This window comes from Rana temporaria, chromosome 4, assembly GCF_905171775.1.
Source record: "Rana temporaria chromosome 4, aRanTem1.1, whole genome shotgun sequence".
Classification (NCBI taxonomy): domain Eukaryota; kingdom Metazoa; phylum Chordata; class Amphibia; order Anura; family Ranidae; genus Rana; species Rana temporaria.
This window is the reverse complement of record NC_053492.1, coordinates 434,901,066-434,919,970: the sequence shown is the minus strand read 5'-3', so window position 1 is coordinate 434,919,970 and position 18,905 is coordinate 434,901,066. Positions and strand designations below refer to the sequence as shown.

The window sequence follows — 18,905 nt, the reverse complement described above, 5'->3', positions numbered from 1 at the left end:
TATTTTCCCTAAAATACTCTTTACACTCAATGCAGGACCACAAGTTGTTTGTTTTTTTGGTCTAATGAAAGCTACAGATTTAAAGTTTGAACATTTGGAATTACATTGCAATGTCACACACAGTGTTTTAATGATGGGTTTACAAATACAGTACTTTAATTTGAACCAGAATAGAGAGCTGTAGGAACTGCAGGTTCACAAAACTTTATAAAAAACTTGAACTCCAGTCTTCCTTTCAGTCTTGCACAGTTGTACAGGCTCCTCTACTGTACCGAAACTGCTTATCAGGTCAGATAGAGCTTGCCTCGTTTCCTGGCTGGAGAAAGTCCAGCATCATCTAGCTATTTCCTCCCCAACCTTAAGACCCGTAAACATGGGCCGAATATTGGGCAGTATTGGCCGCTTCAATATAAACCGTCTGAATTTCAGCCTGTGTAAAGGGCAGCCAGTCTGTCAGAAGCCGGCCAAACATTCAGCTTCTGACAAAGGGGCGTGACCAAAAAAGGTCTGCCATTCGGCATCTGATCAGCAGTCCCCTGTAATACAGTAGCTCAGCGGGGGAGAACGATGTACTAATATAAGATAGTTAGTACAGCAGCTCCTCTTGAGCTCTTCAGTTTTTTTTCCGTTCAGGCCAAGTTCAGCTAGAGTGTACCAGACTTTACTGTCCCTGGCCTATCCCTTTCATGCATTGGATTTCAGTTGTTTCAACCATGGAGGCTCAGCATCACATGTGAGTGTTAACTAACGTGGTCGTCATGCAAATACAGCCTGCCTAGGAACACTCACTCCTCCAGAATAAAATCGACTTATTATCGTAAAGCTTCTCCTAAGAGCCAGTCCGATGTTTGCTAAGGGCTGTTGAGTGGAGTATTGAGGGAGGGTGCTGTGATGGTTTCAGGAAGCTATCTCCTATGATCTGCCTGTATTGCATGATATGCTCATTTTGTTTCATTTGCATGTTGGTGAAGCTGGGAAGCTGCTTGGTTTTTACTCAGACCTATGGGTCCTGGGTTCTTCTTTACTGCTACAGACCCTTGGATCTTCTTTGAACCCTGGGTGTTTCCTCAATCCTCACTCCTGTGGACCTTTGATTCTTCCTCACATCTACAGAATCTGGGTTCATATGCCGAGTACACACGAGAGGATTGATCTGCGGATACGGTCCGCCGGACCGTATCCGCGGATAAATCCTCTGAGGATTTTGATCCGATGGAGTGTACTCACCATCGGATCGAAATCCGTGCCGAATTTACACCAAGGTGACGTGTCGCGCCGTCGCCGCGATGATGTGCGCGACGCTGTCATATAAGCAATTCCACGCATGCGTCGAATCATTACGACGCATGCGAGGGACGGGTTCGGACGGATCGAACCGGTGAGTCTGTACAGACCACCGGATCGATCCGCGGGAGCCGATTCCAGCGGATAGATTTGTTAGCATGCTAACAAATTTTAATCTGCTGGAAATCGGAAATCTCCGCGGATAAATATCTGCTGGAACGTACACACCAGGGGATCTATCCGCTGAAACCAATCCGCTGAGATTTTTCAGCGGATGGATCCTCTCGTGTGTACGGGGCCTTACTCACTCCGACAAACCCTTGGTTTTTCCTAATGTGTATGGACCCTGGGTTCTTCCTCACACCTACAGACCATGGGTACAGACCATGGGTTCTTCCATCGTTCCTACAGACCATGGGTTCTTACTCACGCCTACAATCCCTTGGTTCTTACTCACTCCTACAGTACCTGGGGTCTCTTTCACTCCTTTGGTCCCTGGGTTCTTCCTCTTTACTATGTACCCTGGGGTTATCCTCACTCATGTGGACCGTTTCTTCCTCCACACTCCTACAGACCCTGAGTTCTTCTTCATTCCTATGGACTCTAAATGCTTCCTCACTCCTACTAAACCTAGGTTTTTCTTTATTCCTTTGGACCCTTGGTTCTTCTTCACTCCCACAAACCCTTTTCTATCCATTTATGTCAACCTGTACACCTCTGTTGTATATGGGCACCCTAACTAAAATTAAATGATATATTTCCTTGCTATTTTAGCTGACTTATCACACGTATTGAAAAAGAAGAGACTATACCCAATTTGTTAAAAATTTACAGATCAACGGCTGAACAAAATCCTCAAACGTTTTTATATTTCAATAGTTTTTATTGAAGGAAAGAAAGAATACTACAACAATACAGAAGCATCGCCACAAATTCTCAAAGTACTATGATTGAGAGGTCTCAATCATAGTACAGAACACCATATAATGTTTGGCATCATCGTCATGACAAATAAAAAGAATACATAACAACATACTCCAGGGTATAACACAGAATGTAGTCCCCCCCAATTATTCAATGACCCAACCTTAGTAGGTCCACGACCCTCCCGTCAAGGGTCCCGGACCTGGACTCAAACGTTTTTAAATGAGACATTAAAAGGGTCTGTTCAGATCCTGCACAAAAGCTCTGTAGCTTTTATTTATTCTTCTGACAAGTGGCCACAGGGTCGGACCCTTCGGTGGGACTGAAGCCCATCAGCAGACCTAATTTCCAGGCAGTAAGAAGCACTGTTTTGTAGCTCGAAAATAATATGTTTTGCAGTGTAATTCTTTATCAGTTACTTGGCTCCATACAGGAGGTCTTGCCACAATTTCACAATTGGGGATTTTGTGCCATGCAAAAAAGAAAAAAAATTGAAACGAAAAAAAATCTCCCAAAACACATCTTATCTTTCTAAAGTTTGTTTGCCTAGCTTTGTAGTGCATGTAAGCAAAACATGTGAAGGCCACATAGCTTTCAAACCTTAGTTGCAACACACTGACCCCTGTAGAAACTGACTTTATCTGGAAGAGAAAAGTCATTTCTATTTGACAAAGTGTCTCCCTGGCTAGTGTTTATCTAGAAGCTGAAATCCAGCTCATGCTTTATTGATTTTGTTAAATTAATGTCCAAAGGAATGCTACTGAATTTGGAAAACACCGGTTTATTGTGCATGGAGGCTTTGTTAGTATTGTTCAATAGATCCCATAGGCGGAAGTGCAATAACATTTATTAAAGTAGAACCATAGGTTACATTTGTTTTTACCTTTGGATAGAGTAAGGAAGAGTTATAACCCCTGTCAGTTTGTTTGTCACCTGTGTCCCATTGGAGAGAGATAACCCTTCACTTCCTGTTTCATAGCCAAAATGGAGAGGAAGTTCCTCCAAAGTGAGGAAGTCCACCAGGGTCACCAGAGCTAGTGTTCCCATTGGAAGATTTCCCCCCTGTTCCTGTTCTGGTGACAACTCAAAATTAGTGATTTTCCTTCACTCTTGGTGAACAGTCAACAGAACAGTTTGAGGGCAACTCTCCCTAATGGGGGCACAGACAGCAGTATAAAAAAAAAACTGACAGATGCTCTATCTAAAAGTAAAAAAAAAAAAAGTTTTGCCTTTAGTTATACTTTAAAGCTTAACTATAGAAAGAAGCTTGTAACACATCCAGTCTTTCCTCAAAAATTTTTTGTCCATACACAATTCTGTTTTTAATGTCAATTGCCTCAGTGGTCATACAGAAAAGTCATCTTTTTATACCTGTAACGTCACCATAAGCTGACAATTTTCTTGTGAATACCAGGTTGGTTCTATGAGGCTGTGCACATCACATCTGATTGATGTACGTGCAACCCACAGAACTGCATGTCCCAAGAGATTAGCTATCGAAGACTGTGATCATTGGTGGCCGGGGAAAGGCCAGTCCGATGCGCAGACTAGATATACCCCTATAGGCAGTGCCTACCTAAGGCATGACTAAACCTTGATTTTAATTTAATTTTAAATCAGTTTAAAACAAAGTGTGTGCAAATGTTCTTTTCTTTAGAAAGCAGCCACAGCCTAAGTAGAAAAGCCTGTCTCCTGCCAGCATGCTGCAAAGGAAGACCTTATCCTCTGTAAGAAGTGGCTCTCCAATCAGCAGGGAGCTTTGAGCTTTGCTGGTTGCAGAACCATAATTTCTTACGCACAAAAATCCTACACATGCTAGGAATCATTGAACTTCATTTTCTCGGCTCATCGTAGCGTTGTATGTTACCGTGTTCTTGGCGTTCAGAATTTCCGACAACATTTGCGTGACCGTGTGTGTGTGCAACACAAGTTTGAGCCAACATTCCATCGAAAAAAAAAACACGATTTTCTTGTCGGAAATTCCGATTGTGTGTACGCGGCATTACAGAGAAAAAGGGTCCCACTCTAAAGCTGTTGGGAAGGGACAGCCTTTTTTACTTTGTAACTGTTTTAGAAAGAATACAAATATTTTTTTTAGCTATTGTTTTTAGCTATTTTGAACTTTAAGGGACCATTCAAATTTTGTAACTGATGACTGATTACAAATGATATGGCCACAAATGCCAAGGTGTGAGGAGCATAGGCAAAAAACTATGATGATGATCCTACTGATGTAATGCTCGAACGATACCTGAAGTAGCGCTGTCTTGAGAGGATTATATATGGTGCTGATGCTGACCGTTTCTTTTAAAAATGAGAGTTTCTCAGCTGTCATGCTGAGGCATTGACTTCAACTGTTATGTTGCTCCCCAAGGTTTCTCGAGAAGCCTAAGTCCCAACAATTTTCATTTCTGAAGTCCATTTCTTCCCTACACACCAGTTGTACACTTAGGCATAAAGAAATGCAGAAGGAAATCAGAGGAGCATTTGATATTCTGTAGTTTTAGTGCTGAGAGGAGGAAATCAATGGAAAGTCTTTAAGTTTTCCTGGTCACAGTACCTCAATGTATATCTATGTAATATAACTACGTCTAGGTTTTAAAACAACTGCAGACCTCTTTATCAGCCATCAACTATTAATTTTGACTTCAGGTTTTCTGTAAAATGCCCCTGCAACAGCAAGATAAAATATAAACCACTGTTTGCAAACTTGCTTGATTTTCCATAATATTTTAAAGGGGTTGTAAAGGTATTTTCCTAAATAGCTTCCTTTACCTTAGTGCAGTCCTCCTTCACTTACCTCATCCTTCCATTTTGCTTTAAAATGTCCTTATTTCTTCTGAGAAATCCTCACTTCCTGTTCTTCTGTCTGTAACTCCACACAGTAATGCAAGGCTTTCTCCCTGGTGTGGAGTGTCGTGCTTGCCCCCTCCCCTGGAATACAGGAGAGTCAGGACGCCCACTAACACACAGCTCCTTTCTCTATCTGCAACGTAGAGAGCGTCCTGACTCTCCTGTATTCCAGGGGAGGGGGCAAGCACGACACTCCACACCAGGGAGAAAGCCTCGCATTACTGTGTGGAGTTATAGACAAAAGAACAGGAAGTGAGGATTTCTCAGAAGAAATAAGGACATTTAAAAGCAAAATCGAAGGATGAGGTAAGTGAAGGAGGACTGCACAAAGGTAAAGGAAGCTATTTGGAGAAAAAAAAATCGTACCTTTACAACCCCTTTAAAATAACACTGATGTGTTAAAAAGTGTGTGTATTCTTAGATAAAACTTTTTATTGACTTGATGTTCTACTCCGGAGTACATACACCTTTTATTTTATTTTTGGAGGGGGGTATTAATATATCTTTATTATTTTAGTGACCCCTCACCTCCTTAATAGACCGGTCAGATCCAAGTTATGTCCAAGTGAAGACAGCATATGCCAGTGTGTCAGGAGATAGATTTCTCCTCCATCAATATTGACAGGACAAACAGTAGGAGGTAGCAGAGTTTGCTCAGAGGAATCATGTGCACACAAGGGTGAATGAATCCTCGGTAAAGTACTTGAACTGTTTGTCTTCTTTTTCTCAGGTATCATATGAACGCAATTCTGTTATTTTTCCCTTTCACCTTTGATATTTGGGTTTCTTTAGGAGGCTGAAATTTGATGTGCACAGTCGACTCTGAACCTGTTAAAAGGGCATCAAACCTGAAAAATAGAACTTTGTAAAGTATTCACAAACATATGTGGAATAGTTTGTTCTTTTACCTTCAGTGAACTTGGAATATTGAGATTTTATTAACAAAACTCCCATTAGTGCCAATTTTTTTTTCTCTGTTCCATCAACATTTATAACTATTTAAAAAGAAGAACAGAATAACAAGCATTTGTGGCCCAAAAATACCAATTTGAATGGGTTTGCCCTATTTTTTTAAGCCTAAGGGGCCAGGCTTATAGATATAATAAGAAAAGCAAAATGGCGGTGCTCTATAATTTTTCCTTTCTCATTATATTGATTTATCTGGCTTCACTAATGCAAATTTTTCTTAGGGAGGCAGCAGCTTAATATACACCTAAGCGCAGAATTTCCATTTAATACAATAGGCCAGGCTTGTCTCAAAGTGGACACAGACTAAATAAGGTCAGTTTAGGGCAGAGCCTAAAGTGTATCTCAGGGGTGGACTGACAACTCATGGGGCCCCCAGGCAATAGAAGATTATGGGGCCCCCGGGCTTACAGATGGCCACCAAGCCAGGAGGCATTACAGAGGCGGGGCAGCTAAAATCTCAGGATTTTCACATCAAAAGCATGTCGGTTTTGGACATATCAGGGACAAATGTAAAAAAAACACAGAGTTTTACATACTGTCCCTGGTTTTAATGAGCCTGGCAACCCTGATGGGGCCCCCTAGTGGCATGGGGCCCTAGGACATTGCCGAGTGCCTCAATGGTCAGTCCACCCCTGGTGTATCTAATGTCTAAACCAGCTATTCTCAACCAGGGTTCCTTTAGGGCAGGGGTCTCCAAACTTTATAAACAAAGGGCAAGTTTACTGTCCTTCAGACTTTAGGAGGGACAGACGGTGGCCATTGGGAGAAGAGAATGTCCTGCTGTCAGTATAAACAATGCCCCATCATTGGTTTTAGTGGAAGGAATAGTGCCCTATCATTGGTATTAGGGGGAGCAATAGCACCCTATAATTAGTGTCATTGGGAGAAATAGTGCCCTTTTATTGGTGTCAGTGGGAGGAATAGTGCCCCATCATTGGTATCAGTGGGAGATATAGTGCCTCATCATTGGTGTCAGTGGGAGGAATAGTCCCCTATCATTGGTAATAGTGTGAAATGAATAGTGCCCCATCATTGGTAATAGTGGAAGGAATAGTGCTTCATCATTGGTAATAGTGGAAGGAATAGTGCCCCATCATTGGTAATAGTGGGAGGAATGGCGCCCCATTGTTGTGGTCAGTGGAAGGAATAGTGCCTCATCGTTGGTGTTAGTGAGAGGAATAGTGCCCCACCATTGGTGTCAATGGAAGAAAACGTGTCCCAACGCTGGTGTCAGTGGAAGAAAAAGTGCCCCATTGCTAGTGTCAGTGAAAGGAATGATGCCTCATCATTTGTGTCAGTGGGAGAAATCATGCCTCATATCAGTAGGAGAGAGTGCCCCAAGGGCCAGATATCAGCAAGCAAAGTGCCGCATCTGGCCCATGGGCCACAGTTTGGAGACCACTGATCTAAGCAATGGGAAGTAAAGAGAAAAGTAAAGAGTAAAAGAAAAGTAAAGGGTAAATCTAGATGCTGAAGTCTCCTGTACTCTATATTCTTTTCACACTCTATGAATGAAGGTATGATTGTGACGTATACACTTTGTGTGATCTCACACCAATGGCCAAGAAAAAGTTTAGAATCTGTAAATGAGAAAAATGGACATTTTATAATTAATTGCATAAGAGGCCACATGGGCCCCAGACGTTTGACTCCTCCAGCCTTAAACTGTCCGAGGCGAGAACAAAGTAAATTTTTTTTTGGTGAATCAGGGCTGTAAAAACCCCATCTGAAATATTCATGGAGAATTGTCTGAGAAGCAGTTTGTGTTTTATTTACTGCACAGGAGAATGGCCTCAGTGGATTAGTTCTACAATACCCGGAACAAAAGAGCGACAGCTGATCCATGTGATGTTAGGAGGTGACAAAACAGTTAAAGTATGCTGCTGGCTACAGGCAAGCAGTCAGCAGATGCAGACAAAAGGATTTGTGACAAGAATAACTCTCTCTCCAAGCCGAGCAGTCAAGAGTATCCAAAATACCAATACCCTTTTCTCCTTGACATTGTCTTCTCCTTACTGTCAGCACTGTGGTGCCCTTTTATAGTAAAGATTCCGATAACTCGCACTTTCCAGCTGATGGCAGCTAAACGCCTCACCTGATAGTCCGGCTCTCTCCCCTGAAAGTCGCTTCAGGTCCATTCCATCTATTTAAAGGGGAACTCCAGGAAAACTAACAATTCGATAAATACATAAGGTAACTCCACTGTAAAAAAATAAAAAAATAAAATAAAAGCAACAATGGCAGATGCTCAGATGAGTTGAGTTTGAAACTAGCAAAAATAAGAAAGATGCACATGGACATGTAAGCATACAAAAGGGCTCACCAGCAAACTTTCAAGTTAAGTAGCATTAAATAAATAAATAAATAAAAAAGTTATTAATAATTATTAATAATAATACATTTATTAATAATAATACTATATATATATATATATATATATATATATATATATATATATATATATATATATATATATATATATATAAAATAAAATAATATAATAAAATAATAAAAACGTGTGTGTGTATATATATATATATTAGGGCTGTTACTGATCAAAATGTTTCTGTTCGATTAATCGTTTTTTTTTTTTTAATCGATTAATCGACTAATTTCGATTAATTACAACGCACATACAGATCCAACTACTTTTAGCTGATCTCCTTGCAGGCTGATTCCCAGTGCAGCTACCAACAACTGGAAAAATGGATAGCAGGATACAAAAAACACACAAAGGCAGCGCTCAATGGGAATAGCACTTAACTTTTATAGTCTTCAAGTAGGTAACCAAATAAATATTGCACTGGAGATAAAATCGATGTAGCTACATAAACTGTAAAAATGGTGTGAGTATTACCAAACGGTACCAAAAGCAGTCATAAAAACATGTAGCTAAGTATGATACTGGTATAAAAATGTGTACAACGATACCACTGCTGAATCCAGATGAGGAGAGGTTAACATCAGTCCGACGGCATGTAGATGTCCCGTGAAGGGAACTATCACAACTCCCAGTGGATGGTTGTAGAATCCCAGTTTGATAGAGGGAAGTGATAGAGGGAAGTGTAACAGCCCTTGCGTGTGGCAGATAGTGAGGTCCCGCCGGCATGCAGATATGAAAGCACAGCAAAGGAGCCCTTCAGATGGACATGGCAAGCCCCGCCGGTGTCCGTGATGTTACTGGACCTCCAATGGAACTCCCTGAAGGCCCAGAGGCCGGCGGAGAGGTGAGTACCAATCAAAAGAATTTTGATCGATCAAAAAGATTTTGATCGATCAAAAAAATTCAAGATTAATCGATTAATTAAAAGTTAATTTGCACAGCCCATATATATATATATATATATATATATATATATATATATATATATATATAGTATATGCGTCCAGTCATTTCAGGAATCATGTATCACGTTCAGTAAAAAGAATAAAACATTTTTTTACAAGGTAAGTGTTTCGCCCTCGAATTTTCTTAGGCTTGGGACTGGCGGCCAAAGTGTGCATTGCCAATTTGTAAAAACATACTAGGGCCAATTAACCTACCAGCATACCTTTGGAATGTGAAAAGAGTACTTAGAGGAAACCCATGCAAACACAGATTATAAGATTATAATTATGTATATATATATATATATATATAATTGCTAGACAAGCCTTTTTGTATGTTAGGAATAACAAAAATGACTTTTCTAATCAATCTGAGTCCAATTAGGGTTTCTACAACTGGTATAGGGTCATTGTGACGGTGACCACAATTGGTAAATGGAAGGCTCGCGGAATGGTCATTCTATGCTCATGTGATTGGCTCCCTGCTGCTCCCAGTGGTCATGTTGTCGATAGCGGGAAGAGACTGCAGGAATTAGTTAGTGAGCAGAATTCATGATAAGTGACTGTGCTACAAAGTTTGCTAGTATGTCCAAGGAATTGCTTTATTTTGTACACTTTAAAGCGGAACTAAACCCTTCTCAGCCAAGGAAACTGCCATATTGGCCTCTGTTTGATCTGCAGTTGCTATGGTGCTGCACATGTGATCAGTTATAACCACAGCCATTGAGTGGTTTAACAGTTAGGTTCAAAGCACAAGCAAATCTGACAGTTAGAATTCCTGGCATGCCAGGATGTAATTTTTTTGTTAAACTGTTAAATTGATGGGTTTAGTTCTGCATTAAGGATTAACTAAATAAAATTACGTAAGTGTATCTCATATATTTATTACCTCTGACACAGATAATAATACTCCCCCCCCCCCCCCCGACCAGTGTCATCTTAAGAACATTATAGGCCCCCGGGCAATACAGTGCACTGGGGCCCTGTCTACACAATCACGCACGAGAATTTACTGACAAAAATCATAAAATTTACTGGCAGAACCACATTTTTTACTGCCACTGCAAAAAAAGTATAGCTAGTGCTATTAGCAATGTGTTTAAGTTAAACAAAAGTTAAAAAAAAAATTTCTTCATTGACATGAAGGTCAGGTTACTATAACCCAGCCAGCACAGAGTTTCCTCTTACATCAGAGTCTGCAGGATTCCCCTTTACCATGAAAGGGAACTCTTATGTAAAGGGGAACGCTGCGGATCATGATCTAAGGGGGGAACTCTGATGTGGAGGGGGGCTCTGGTGACCAGAGACCACCTTATATCAGAGTCCACTGCTTTTCTTTCCCACTTACATCAGGGTCCGCAGACTGAGTTCCCCCTTGCATTGTAAGGGGGAATCCTGCAGACTCTGATGTAAAGGGGAACTCTGATGTGGGGGGCACTCTGGTGACCAGAGACCACCTTCCGTAGAGTAAATACACTAAGGTAAGGGGGGTCACTAACATAGGAGGGGGAACCTTTATATCAGTGCCCCCTTACATTTTTGCATTCACTCCCCCCCTTACATCAGCAACCCCCCGCACTCGTGGAGGACCGGATCTTCTCTGTGATTTCCGCAAACTGGGCATGGGCAGTTCTAACGCGTCACTCTCCACAATTTTTTACTGGGGTTGCTGGGCAGCTGGTGGGGCCCCCCAGGCAAGCGGGGCCCCCGGGCAACTGCCCAGCGTGCCCAATGGAAAAGATGGCCCTGCCCCCGACGATGCCTTTCTCACTTGAAGGAAGGTACCCTCTATGTTCAGGCATCATCCAGGGTCAGCATCTTCTTCCTGGACTGGGATACCAGCTCAGGAATGGCACAGTTATGTTAGCCCCTGGTGCCTGTGCAGTTCTCAGCTGTGTTAAAGAGGAGCTGTTAAAAAAAAAAGTATACAGTATATGTAGCTGCTGACTTTTAATATAAGGACACTTACCTGTCCAGGGATCCCGCAATGTCGGCACCCAAGCCAATTTGTTGGGTGCAGACGCTGGCATTGTAGTAAGGGAAACCGTCAGTGAAGCAATGTTTTATATTGTTGATCAGCGATCTTACCCAGAAGTGGGAGCGGGTATCTGTCAAGGTGGGGGGGCGGGGTGAACAAGCAAAGCCTCCCCTCTGTTGCAAAGTTACAGTGTACAGTCTAAATGATCACTGGGGGGGATGAGAAAATGCTTCCCTTCTGCTTGTAGCAGACTGATGACATCATCTTAGTATAGGACTGGAGCTCAATGGCTTCCTTTTTAATGGGACATATTGATATAGTGATGATATAAATAAAACAATATGATAAAATAATACTGTTGCTATATATTGTGATATGTCAGGAACGTATTCATACAGACGTGTAAAGTCAACTTTACTGAGCTTCCACATAGTATGATGTCCTTGTATGACTGTGGTAGAGCCATTCGATTGTAGGTTCTTCTGGGGAGGGACTGATAGCATTGATTAAACATCCATTGCAAAGTGCTATACGCCTGTATAAAACACCTGCAAAGGGTTAAAATCCTGCTGGTTGAAAATTGGTCTTCTTCAACCGGGGGAGAAGACAATACATCCATGGTAGGCATTAGGGTTGGTCGATCTAAGAGATAATACCCAGTCCAGTGCATACAATGCCCACGTTATTCGATCATACCAAAGTGTGGGTAGCGGACTGCAAACAAGCTGGCGTTCGTTTTACAAGTGTTTCAAAAAAGCGCTTGGTGCTTCTTTGGAAAACAGGAGAGGCCGCCTTCCGTTTAACCTTTTGTAATTCCCTGTCTATTCTTTGTGACATTCATTCAGCTGCCAAGAGCGCTTGGCAAGACTGGGGCAGCGCACGCGTTTCAGTGACCGCTAACCTTGGTATGTCCTGACACTTATGATGAGTATCTGCAGGACACAGAAGGCAGCCAGGCTGCTATGTCAGGCTTTTATTATGGACTGCAGATGCTGGGGACAGTCAGTTTAATAAAACAAATCAGCCTTGAAGGTAAGGCAATGGGGAAGGAGGAGGAGGAACGAGGGGAATCTTGCACTGCATGACTACAACAATGCTAAATGCAACAGGAAAAATTTAAAGGACCACTATCACCAAAATACAATATTCTGGTAACTGTATGGGGTCAATATGTGCAATTGCAGTATTTAGTATGTGAATTCCTTTTATAATTTCACGTGCCTTCATTTATATTTTTCTCCACCTTAAAGCAAGTGGAACTAAAGGCAAAAAAGAATAACAGTTACCAACAGGCAGCTCTTTACCGCAGAAGAAACATGCTATGTCTTTTTCCACAGTAGGATACACCTAATTGCCTGTTGGCATACAAAGCTCCCTTTACATTTCCGGCACAGTGCCAATGTGCTGGGATGAATGGCTATGTATGCATAAGAGTGATTTTACCTAACATCGGCCCGAGACGGCCCAAGATTGGTATCTGAAAGAAGCTGTGGAGAAGATGTTGGCACTGGCGAGGGACCTCATGGATGTCGGATGGTTGGAGCAGAGGTGAGTATTTTTGCCTTTAGGTCCACTTTAAAGCAATTCTCTCCTGACTTTTAAAAGTGGTTCTAAAGGCTGAAGGTTTTTTGTACCTATAATGCACTCTCTGTATTAAGGAAAAAAAGTGCAGCTCCCCCACAGACCCCCTCCCCCAACATTAGACTTACCTGACCCCGTCCTTGATCCAGTACTGTGCACAAGATCAGCTCCCTCATTCCTCATAGGCTCAGGGACAGCAGTGGGAGCCATTGGCTCCTGTTGCTTTCAATCACACCCAGTGAGAAGGCAGGGGCAGGGCAGGGCAAAGCCGACCCTGTGTGTCTGTGGACACACAGAGCCAGTTCGGGAGCGAGCACGCACAGGTGCCCCCATAGCAAGGGAGAGGACCCGAGAAGAGGAGAATAGGGGTTGCTCTACAAAGCCTTTGCACAGGGCAGGTAAATATGACCTGATTGTTATTTAAAAAAATAAAAATAAGAGTTTATAATTACTTTAACCAAGCTATCCAGCAAAAGTAACAGTTACTGGGGCTGGGAAAAAATCCTTACACTGACAAAGGTGTTTACAACGATCAGGTTTTATTCACGATGTATATAAAAAAAAATTTTCACAAAGGAATAAAACTGTTGCTGTAACTGCTTAGAAAGCATTAGCTGGTTTTAATTTGTCTGTCCCTTGCTTAAGCAGAACTAACTTTGCAATACTTACCTTTGCTTGAACGGTCCGAAGCTCACAAGCTCCCTGACGGGTATCTTCTCCCTGGCTTCTTCCAGATGCTAGTCATACACATAGGTGTGTGCACAGAGTGTGCCGGATGTGCCTGAACACACCCTAATCACCTAGTGTGCATTAGCACTATCTCTCTGTGTAGCAGCGGGGAGGTGGAAAAGATCTCCCTCTTACCAGCTCTGCTTACGCACTTCTTTTTCACTGTGCCGGCAGGGAGATCAAAGTGCCAGGGCCATATATATAGACACACACACACAGTAATGTGTATTTGAGCTTTGGGGTGCACACCCTAATGCAATAGGTTGTGCACACCTATGCCCATGCAGGTTGATGTCACTCCTACACATGCTCAGGTGTGCAGGCATCCCAGCACAAAGACACTATGCCAGTATTATAAACTGAGCCGTGCATGCGCAGGTGGTGGTACACGGCAGCAGGGGATCCTGGAAATGTCATTACGTTGGCTCTACTCACTGTATGACCCCTATATGGCCCTGTGCATGAAGCTATATAGTTTGAGTACAGGGTCCCATACACAGGCCAGATATTACACTGCTTTAGACCTGGCTTATATCTAAAACTCAGCCATAGCTGGGACCTGTACAGTCCTGACAAGCTTTGGCTCAGCTATGCAAACTTTATTTAAGCTCAGCAAGTTAAACTTATGATTACGCAAAATAGACATGTCTCCTTACGACATCCTCCTCATTAACTGACCAAAGTTTTTATACCAATTTACAAAATGTAGCTGAGGTGGCAGATCGTGGCTCATTTCTCCGACCACAGCCGCCCTCCAGAGTCTTTTCCTTTATAGCCACTTGTTTAAAGGAGTCCCAAAGACCTGCATCGGACATTAAGCCTGAATGTTAAATATTCATATATAATGGTTGGTCATAATAAATCCCTCAACAGTAACAGCAGTTTCTGAAGTCAGCTTCTTCAAGACTTCATTCCCTGCATGAAAGCCTGTCTGCATTATCTTCCTTTACAGTATATAGCCACTAGGGATAAGTGAAATTAAGAAAGGGGGGAGGGTTGACTTTTAATTTGTTTTGCAAGCTAATTTTGCCCAAGAAACTCAGTAAATTTTTTACCAAATTACTTATTTTATCCCTAATAGTCACAGCAATGTCTTCAGTATATCCTCTGAGTGCTCCAAGCCAATAGATATGTGTGTGTGGGGGGGGGGGGGGGGGACGGTAAAAGCCTGTGCTTAAGTCACTCTTTTTTTGTCCCCCAACCGCTACCCCCTTTAGCTGTCTGCAGAGGCACATTCCATTAAAGTGAATAAAGCCACATTGCACGAGCCCTGAGTGTTTTTGCACATCAGAACAGCACTTTGAACTCGGATTAGATCATATGAAATTCTGTTGCTATATATTAAGTTCATAAAACAGGTCATTGTGCATGTAAAATAGACACAAACCATGACACCAAGCATTTAAGTTGATATTCTACGTCTATTAATGTGCCTCTTTACTTTGGGGAAAGTGATGGAGTGAAGGAAGTCACTTTATGTCTCCAAATATCCTTCAGCTGCATATTTCATAGCGCAGGTATAGACTGATATTTAAAGGGTAAATCCACTTTCGTAAAAACAAAAAATAAATATAGCAAAAAATAATAATAATATAGCATAAACAATTGCTACACAAGCCATGTTGCATCACACATGCATCAAAAAGAAGGAAAAAATATTTGGAATGCATCCCGTAATGCATCAAAAACGCACCAGAACACATCGAAACAGAGTTAAAAACATGCATGCAGAAAAGCATCTGTATATGGAGGGCGTTTTTGTGGTATTAATGGGCACTTAGTGGAACTAAACCCATCAATTTAACTGTTTCAAAAAACAGTATTCCTTGCATGCCGGTAATGTAACTAACTGTCACATTTGCTTGTGCTCTCAACCAAACTGTCAAACCTGCAAATGGCTGGTGTCATAACTGATCACATGTGCAGCATCATGTCACTTGAAGATCAAACAGAGGCTTAGATGGCAGGTATATTGGCTGAAAAGGATAAGAGGGTTTAGTTCCCTTTTAGGAGACAGTTTGTGCTTCTCCTGCCTTGGGCTGACTGTGTAAATTTTGCTAAATACAATGCAAAGGATCTCATTAGATCTACTGAGATGCTATTCACTGCACTTGGCAAAGCAACCACAGAGCCCGGACTGTTATGTAGCTATATTATATATTATGAAGTGATAAAAATGAGTAAAGAAAGAAATGGGGTGGGGGGGGTGATAAACCAGTGGGGTCATAACTTATTGTTGTGGCCCTGATGTTATTTTCAGCCTTTGTAGCTCAATACAAACAACCTTCAATGTCCACTTTTTGCTGCATAAAAATAATTTTGCATAATAAAAATAATGACTGTTATTTACACCAATCTGTCATCATTTACCTGTCAGTAAAACAAAACACACAAACGCAGATCCTCTGCATTTTGGAAAGAACACAAATGACCTCAGGCAGCCATTTTGTGCAAGGCCTCAACAGACAGGCAGTAGACAATGACAGAGAAAATTCTTGCCAAGATCTCCAGCCTTTACCAGCTTAAGTTCCTTCCCTATTCTTTTACAAAGATGGCCATTTGTCATTAAAATTTGCCTATAAATAGCCTCCCTTAAAACGCAGATGACAATGGAAGCGTCTGCCATAATTAGAATGTGCAGGTGTCTGCTAAGCCTTCTCCTTGCTAGGAAGAACACTCTCAATCCTCCCCCCTTTGAAGAACCAGGGACTTGAAACTAAAAACTTTATTAATACCATTGTCTCCTTGTATCAGCAGGTTCCGGAGAGATTCCTGGAAGTGGCTCAGATCACATTACGAGAGTTTTTCAATGCCATTATCGCAGGCAAAGACGTTGATCCTTCCTGGAAGAAGGCCATCTACAAGGTCATCTGCAAACTGGACAGCGAGGTCCCTGACATCTTTCGCTCCCCAAACTGCCTACAGGAGCTTCTCCACGAATGAAAAAAAAAGAAATCCATGGCTGGTTCTGAATGTACAAAAGTGACTTTGTACCCCCCCACCCACCCTTCTCTTTTTCCGAGAACGCCCCCCCCATTTCAGCGTGCGTGTGAGTGATTTAAGCTGTGCATCTGCAATACCCCGACATATAAACTCTGTATTGAATTTTATTTATATTCTTTATTAATTATAAGCATGGGGCTAGCTGTTATATGTCACCCCCCTTCACTAAATGATTCATGGAGCTCTCTGTTAGAGTATAGAGAGAAGAGATTGACATGTATATAGCATTTTAGTTCATTTTAACCTGATACGTGAAAGATTATTATATGTATGCGTTGTTATTTTTGTCAGTCTGTGGTTTTCAGATCTGCTTTTACTTCATTTTTTTTCAGGAAGGAAAAAAATGCCAGTATGGCAAGTTTATGGTGGAGGTCATGATAAAGTGTACCTGTCATTCACACACTATGTGGAGGTCATTTTGTAGTAGGAAATATTGTTTTTCGATGCACTAAGTAGCACCATTGAGGTATCTATCTTTTTATGCCTCATGTCTATAATGTTAGAAGTTCCGAGTGAACTGATATATTACATATGGAGGCCCACTTCATAAGTGAAGGAAGTAATGTGAGGTAACTCTTAACATCCAGTCAGATTTCAGCTGACAATATTCTGGTTGTTAAAGTATAACTAAAGGCAAAACTATTTTTTAATGTTGTATGTAGTGGAGAGGGATAAAAAAAATGAGTCAGGTGATTTTGCTGTCTGTGTTCCCGTTAGAGAGAGATTCACCCTCTCTATTTGTCATGTTTACCCTCATCATCGAAAGTGAAAACAACCGAAAATCACAAATTTTGAGTTATCCCCAGAACAGGAATAGAGGAGAAACCTTTTAATGGGAACACTAGTTGTTATGACCCTGGTGGTACCTCAGTATTCCCTGACTTTGGAGGGTTTTTCTCACACTTCCTGTTTTAGCTAAGGGACAGGAAGTGAAGGGAGATCTCCCTAATGGAACACATACAGTATTGCAAAAAAAAAAAAAAAACTGACACGGGTTATAACCCTCCCTTACTCTATTCAAAATGGAAAAAAAATGTTGCCTTAAGTTCTGCTTTAAGGGTTATCCTTTTCTAAAGTTAATTTTTTCAGCTCTAAAAATGGCCGACTCCACTGTGTGAGCATTGTTTACACTTTTATCTAGACATTCCTGAATTTAGCCAATGTGAGGAATCAAGTTCACCCCTTTTTATATTATTCAGGGATAGTCAGAACCTGAGTATATATATATATATATATATATATATATATATATATATTAACATGGCACATGACTGAACATGCCAGCAGACCAGCAGCCATCTTGCATGTTGAAGTCGCAATGCCACTATTTTGGCCAGCAGGCAACAGGAAACTGCTGATTTGTGATGTGGTGGTCAAACCACATTATACAATTTTAGGCTAGGTTCCCCGCATCCAATTTGCATAGCAGGAGATTGTGACTCTATGGAGCTGGTTCACACATCTTCGTAGCAGCTCCTGTGTGTCTTTTGGTCCGTTTCAGGTCGGAATTCAGCCCAAAATTTGGGCTGAAGTTGGACCTGACACGGTGAATGGAGACGCACCAGACTCCTGCTGTGAGCCGCTGCATTATGTAGCATGAACCCAGCCTCAGTGTTTATTTTGTGTGTATACCCTCAACTTGTATGTGAAGATTCGAGAACTCAAATACCTTCTTAATATATATATATATTGTTTAAAATGCCATTTCAGGTGAGGTGACACCATTAAATTTTCTCTGTGAAATACTAGACCTCATTTAGCAAAATTGTCTATGTCACCCATAGCAACTAGATGATTTTTTTGTTATTTGCTCATTTAAAGTGGAACTAAACTTTTCTAGCCTTTACAGATAAGGAAGCTGCCATTTTAGCCTCTGTTTGATCTGCAGTCATCTTGGCGCTGCATATATGATCAGCTATGCCATCAGCCACAAGCAACTGTTCCAGTTATCTTTCACAGTATGCCTTGAATGTAACAGGTAAATCGGCGAGTTTAGTTTCACTTTGAAACTGGTTGCTATAGGTGACACACCCTCTTTTGATATGTAGTGGTCCAGTGTGTGCCATAAATAACTGGAAATGTCAGTCCACCTCATAAAAATAATGCTTGTTAGGGGCACAAGAACTGTACCTGCACAATAACACTAAGGCTCCATTCACACCTGAGCATATCGATTTACTGGAGGGTTTTTTTTATGCTATTTTGCAGCTTTTTGTACAGGCTTTTTAAAAGCATTTTAGAAGCGTATTACAAGCAC

General features: G+C 41.5%; 1 protein-coding gene across 1 annotated transcript in view; it reads left to right on the top strand.

The window, feature by feature from the left end:
- Nucleotides 1–17,859, top strand: part of PROX1 (prospero homeobox 1) — a 96,327-nt gene extending 78,468 nt beyond the window's left edge. The window contains exon 5 of the mRNA XM_040351455.1: nucleotides 16,403–17,859. Coding sequence (XP_040207389.1) covers nucleotides 16,403–16,588 — 186 coding nt within the window. The 3' untranslated portion in view covers nucleotides 16,589–17,859. The remainder of the gene's footprint in view (nucleotides 1–16,402) is intronic.
- Nucleotides 17,860–18,905: the final 1,046 nt, after the last annotated feature.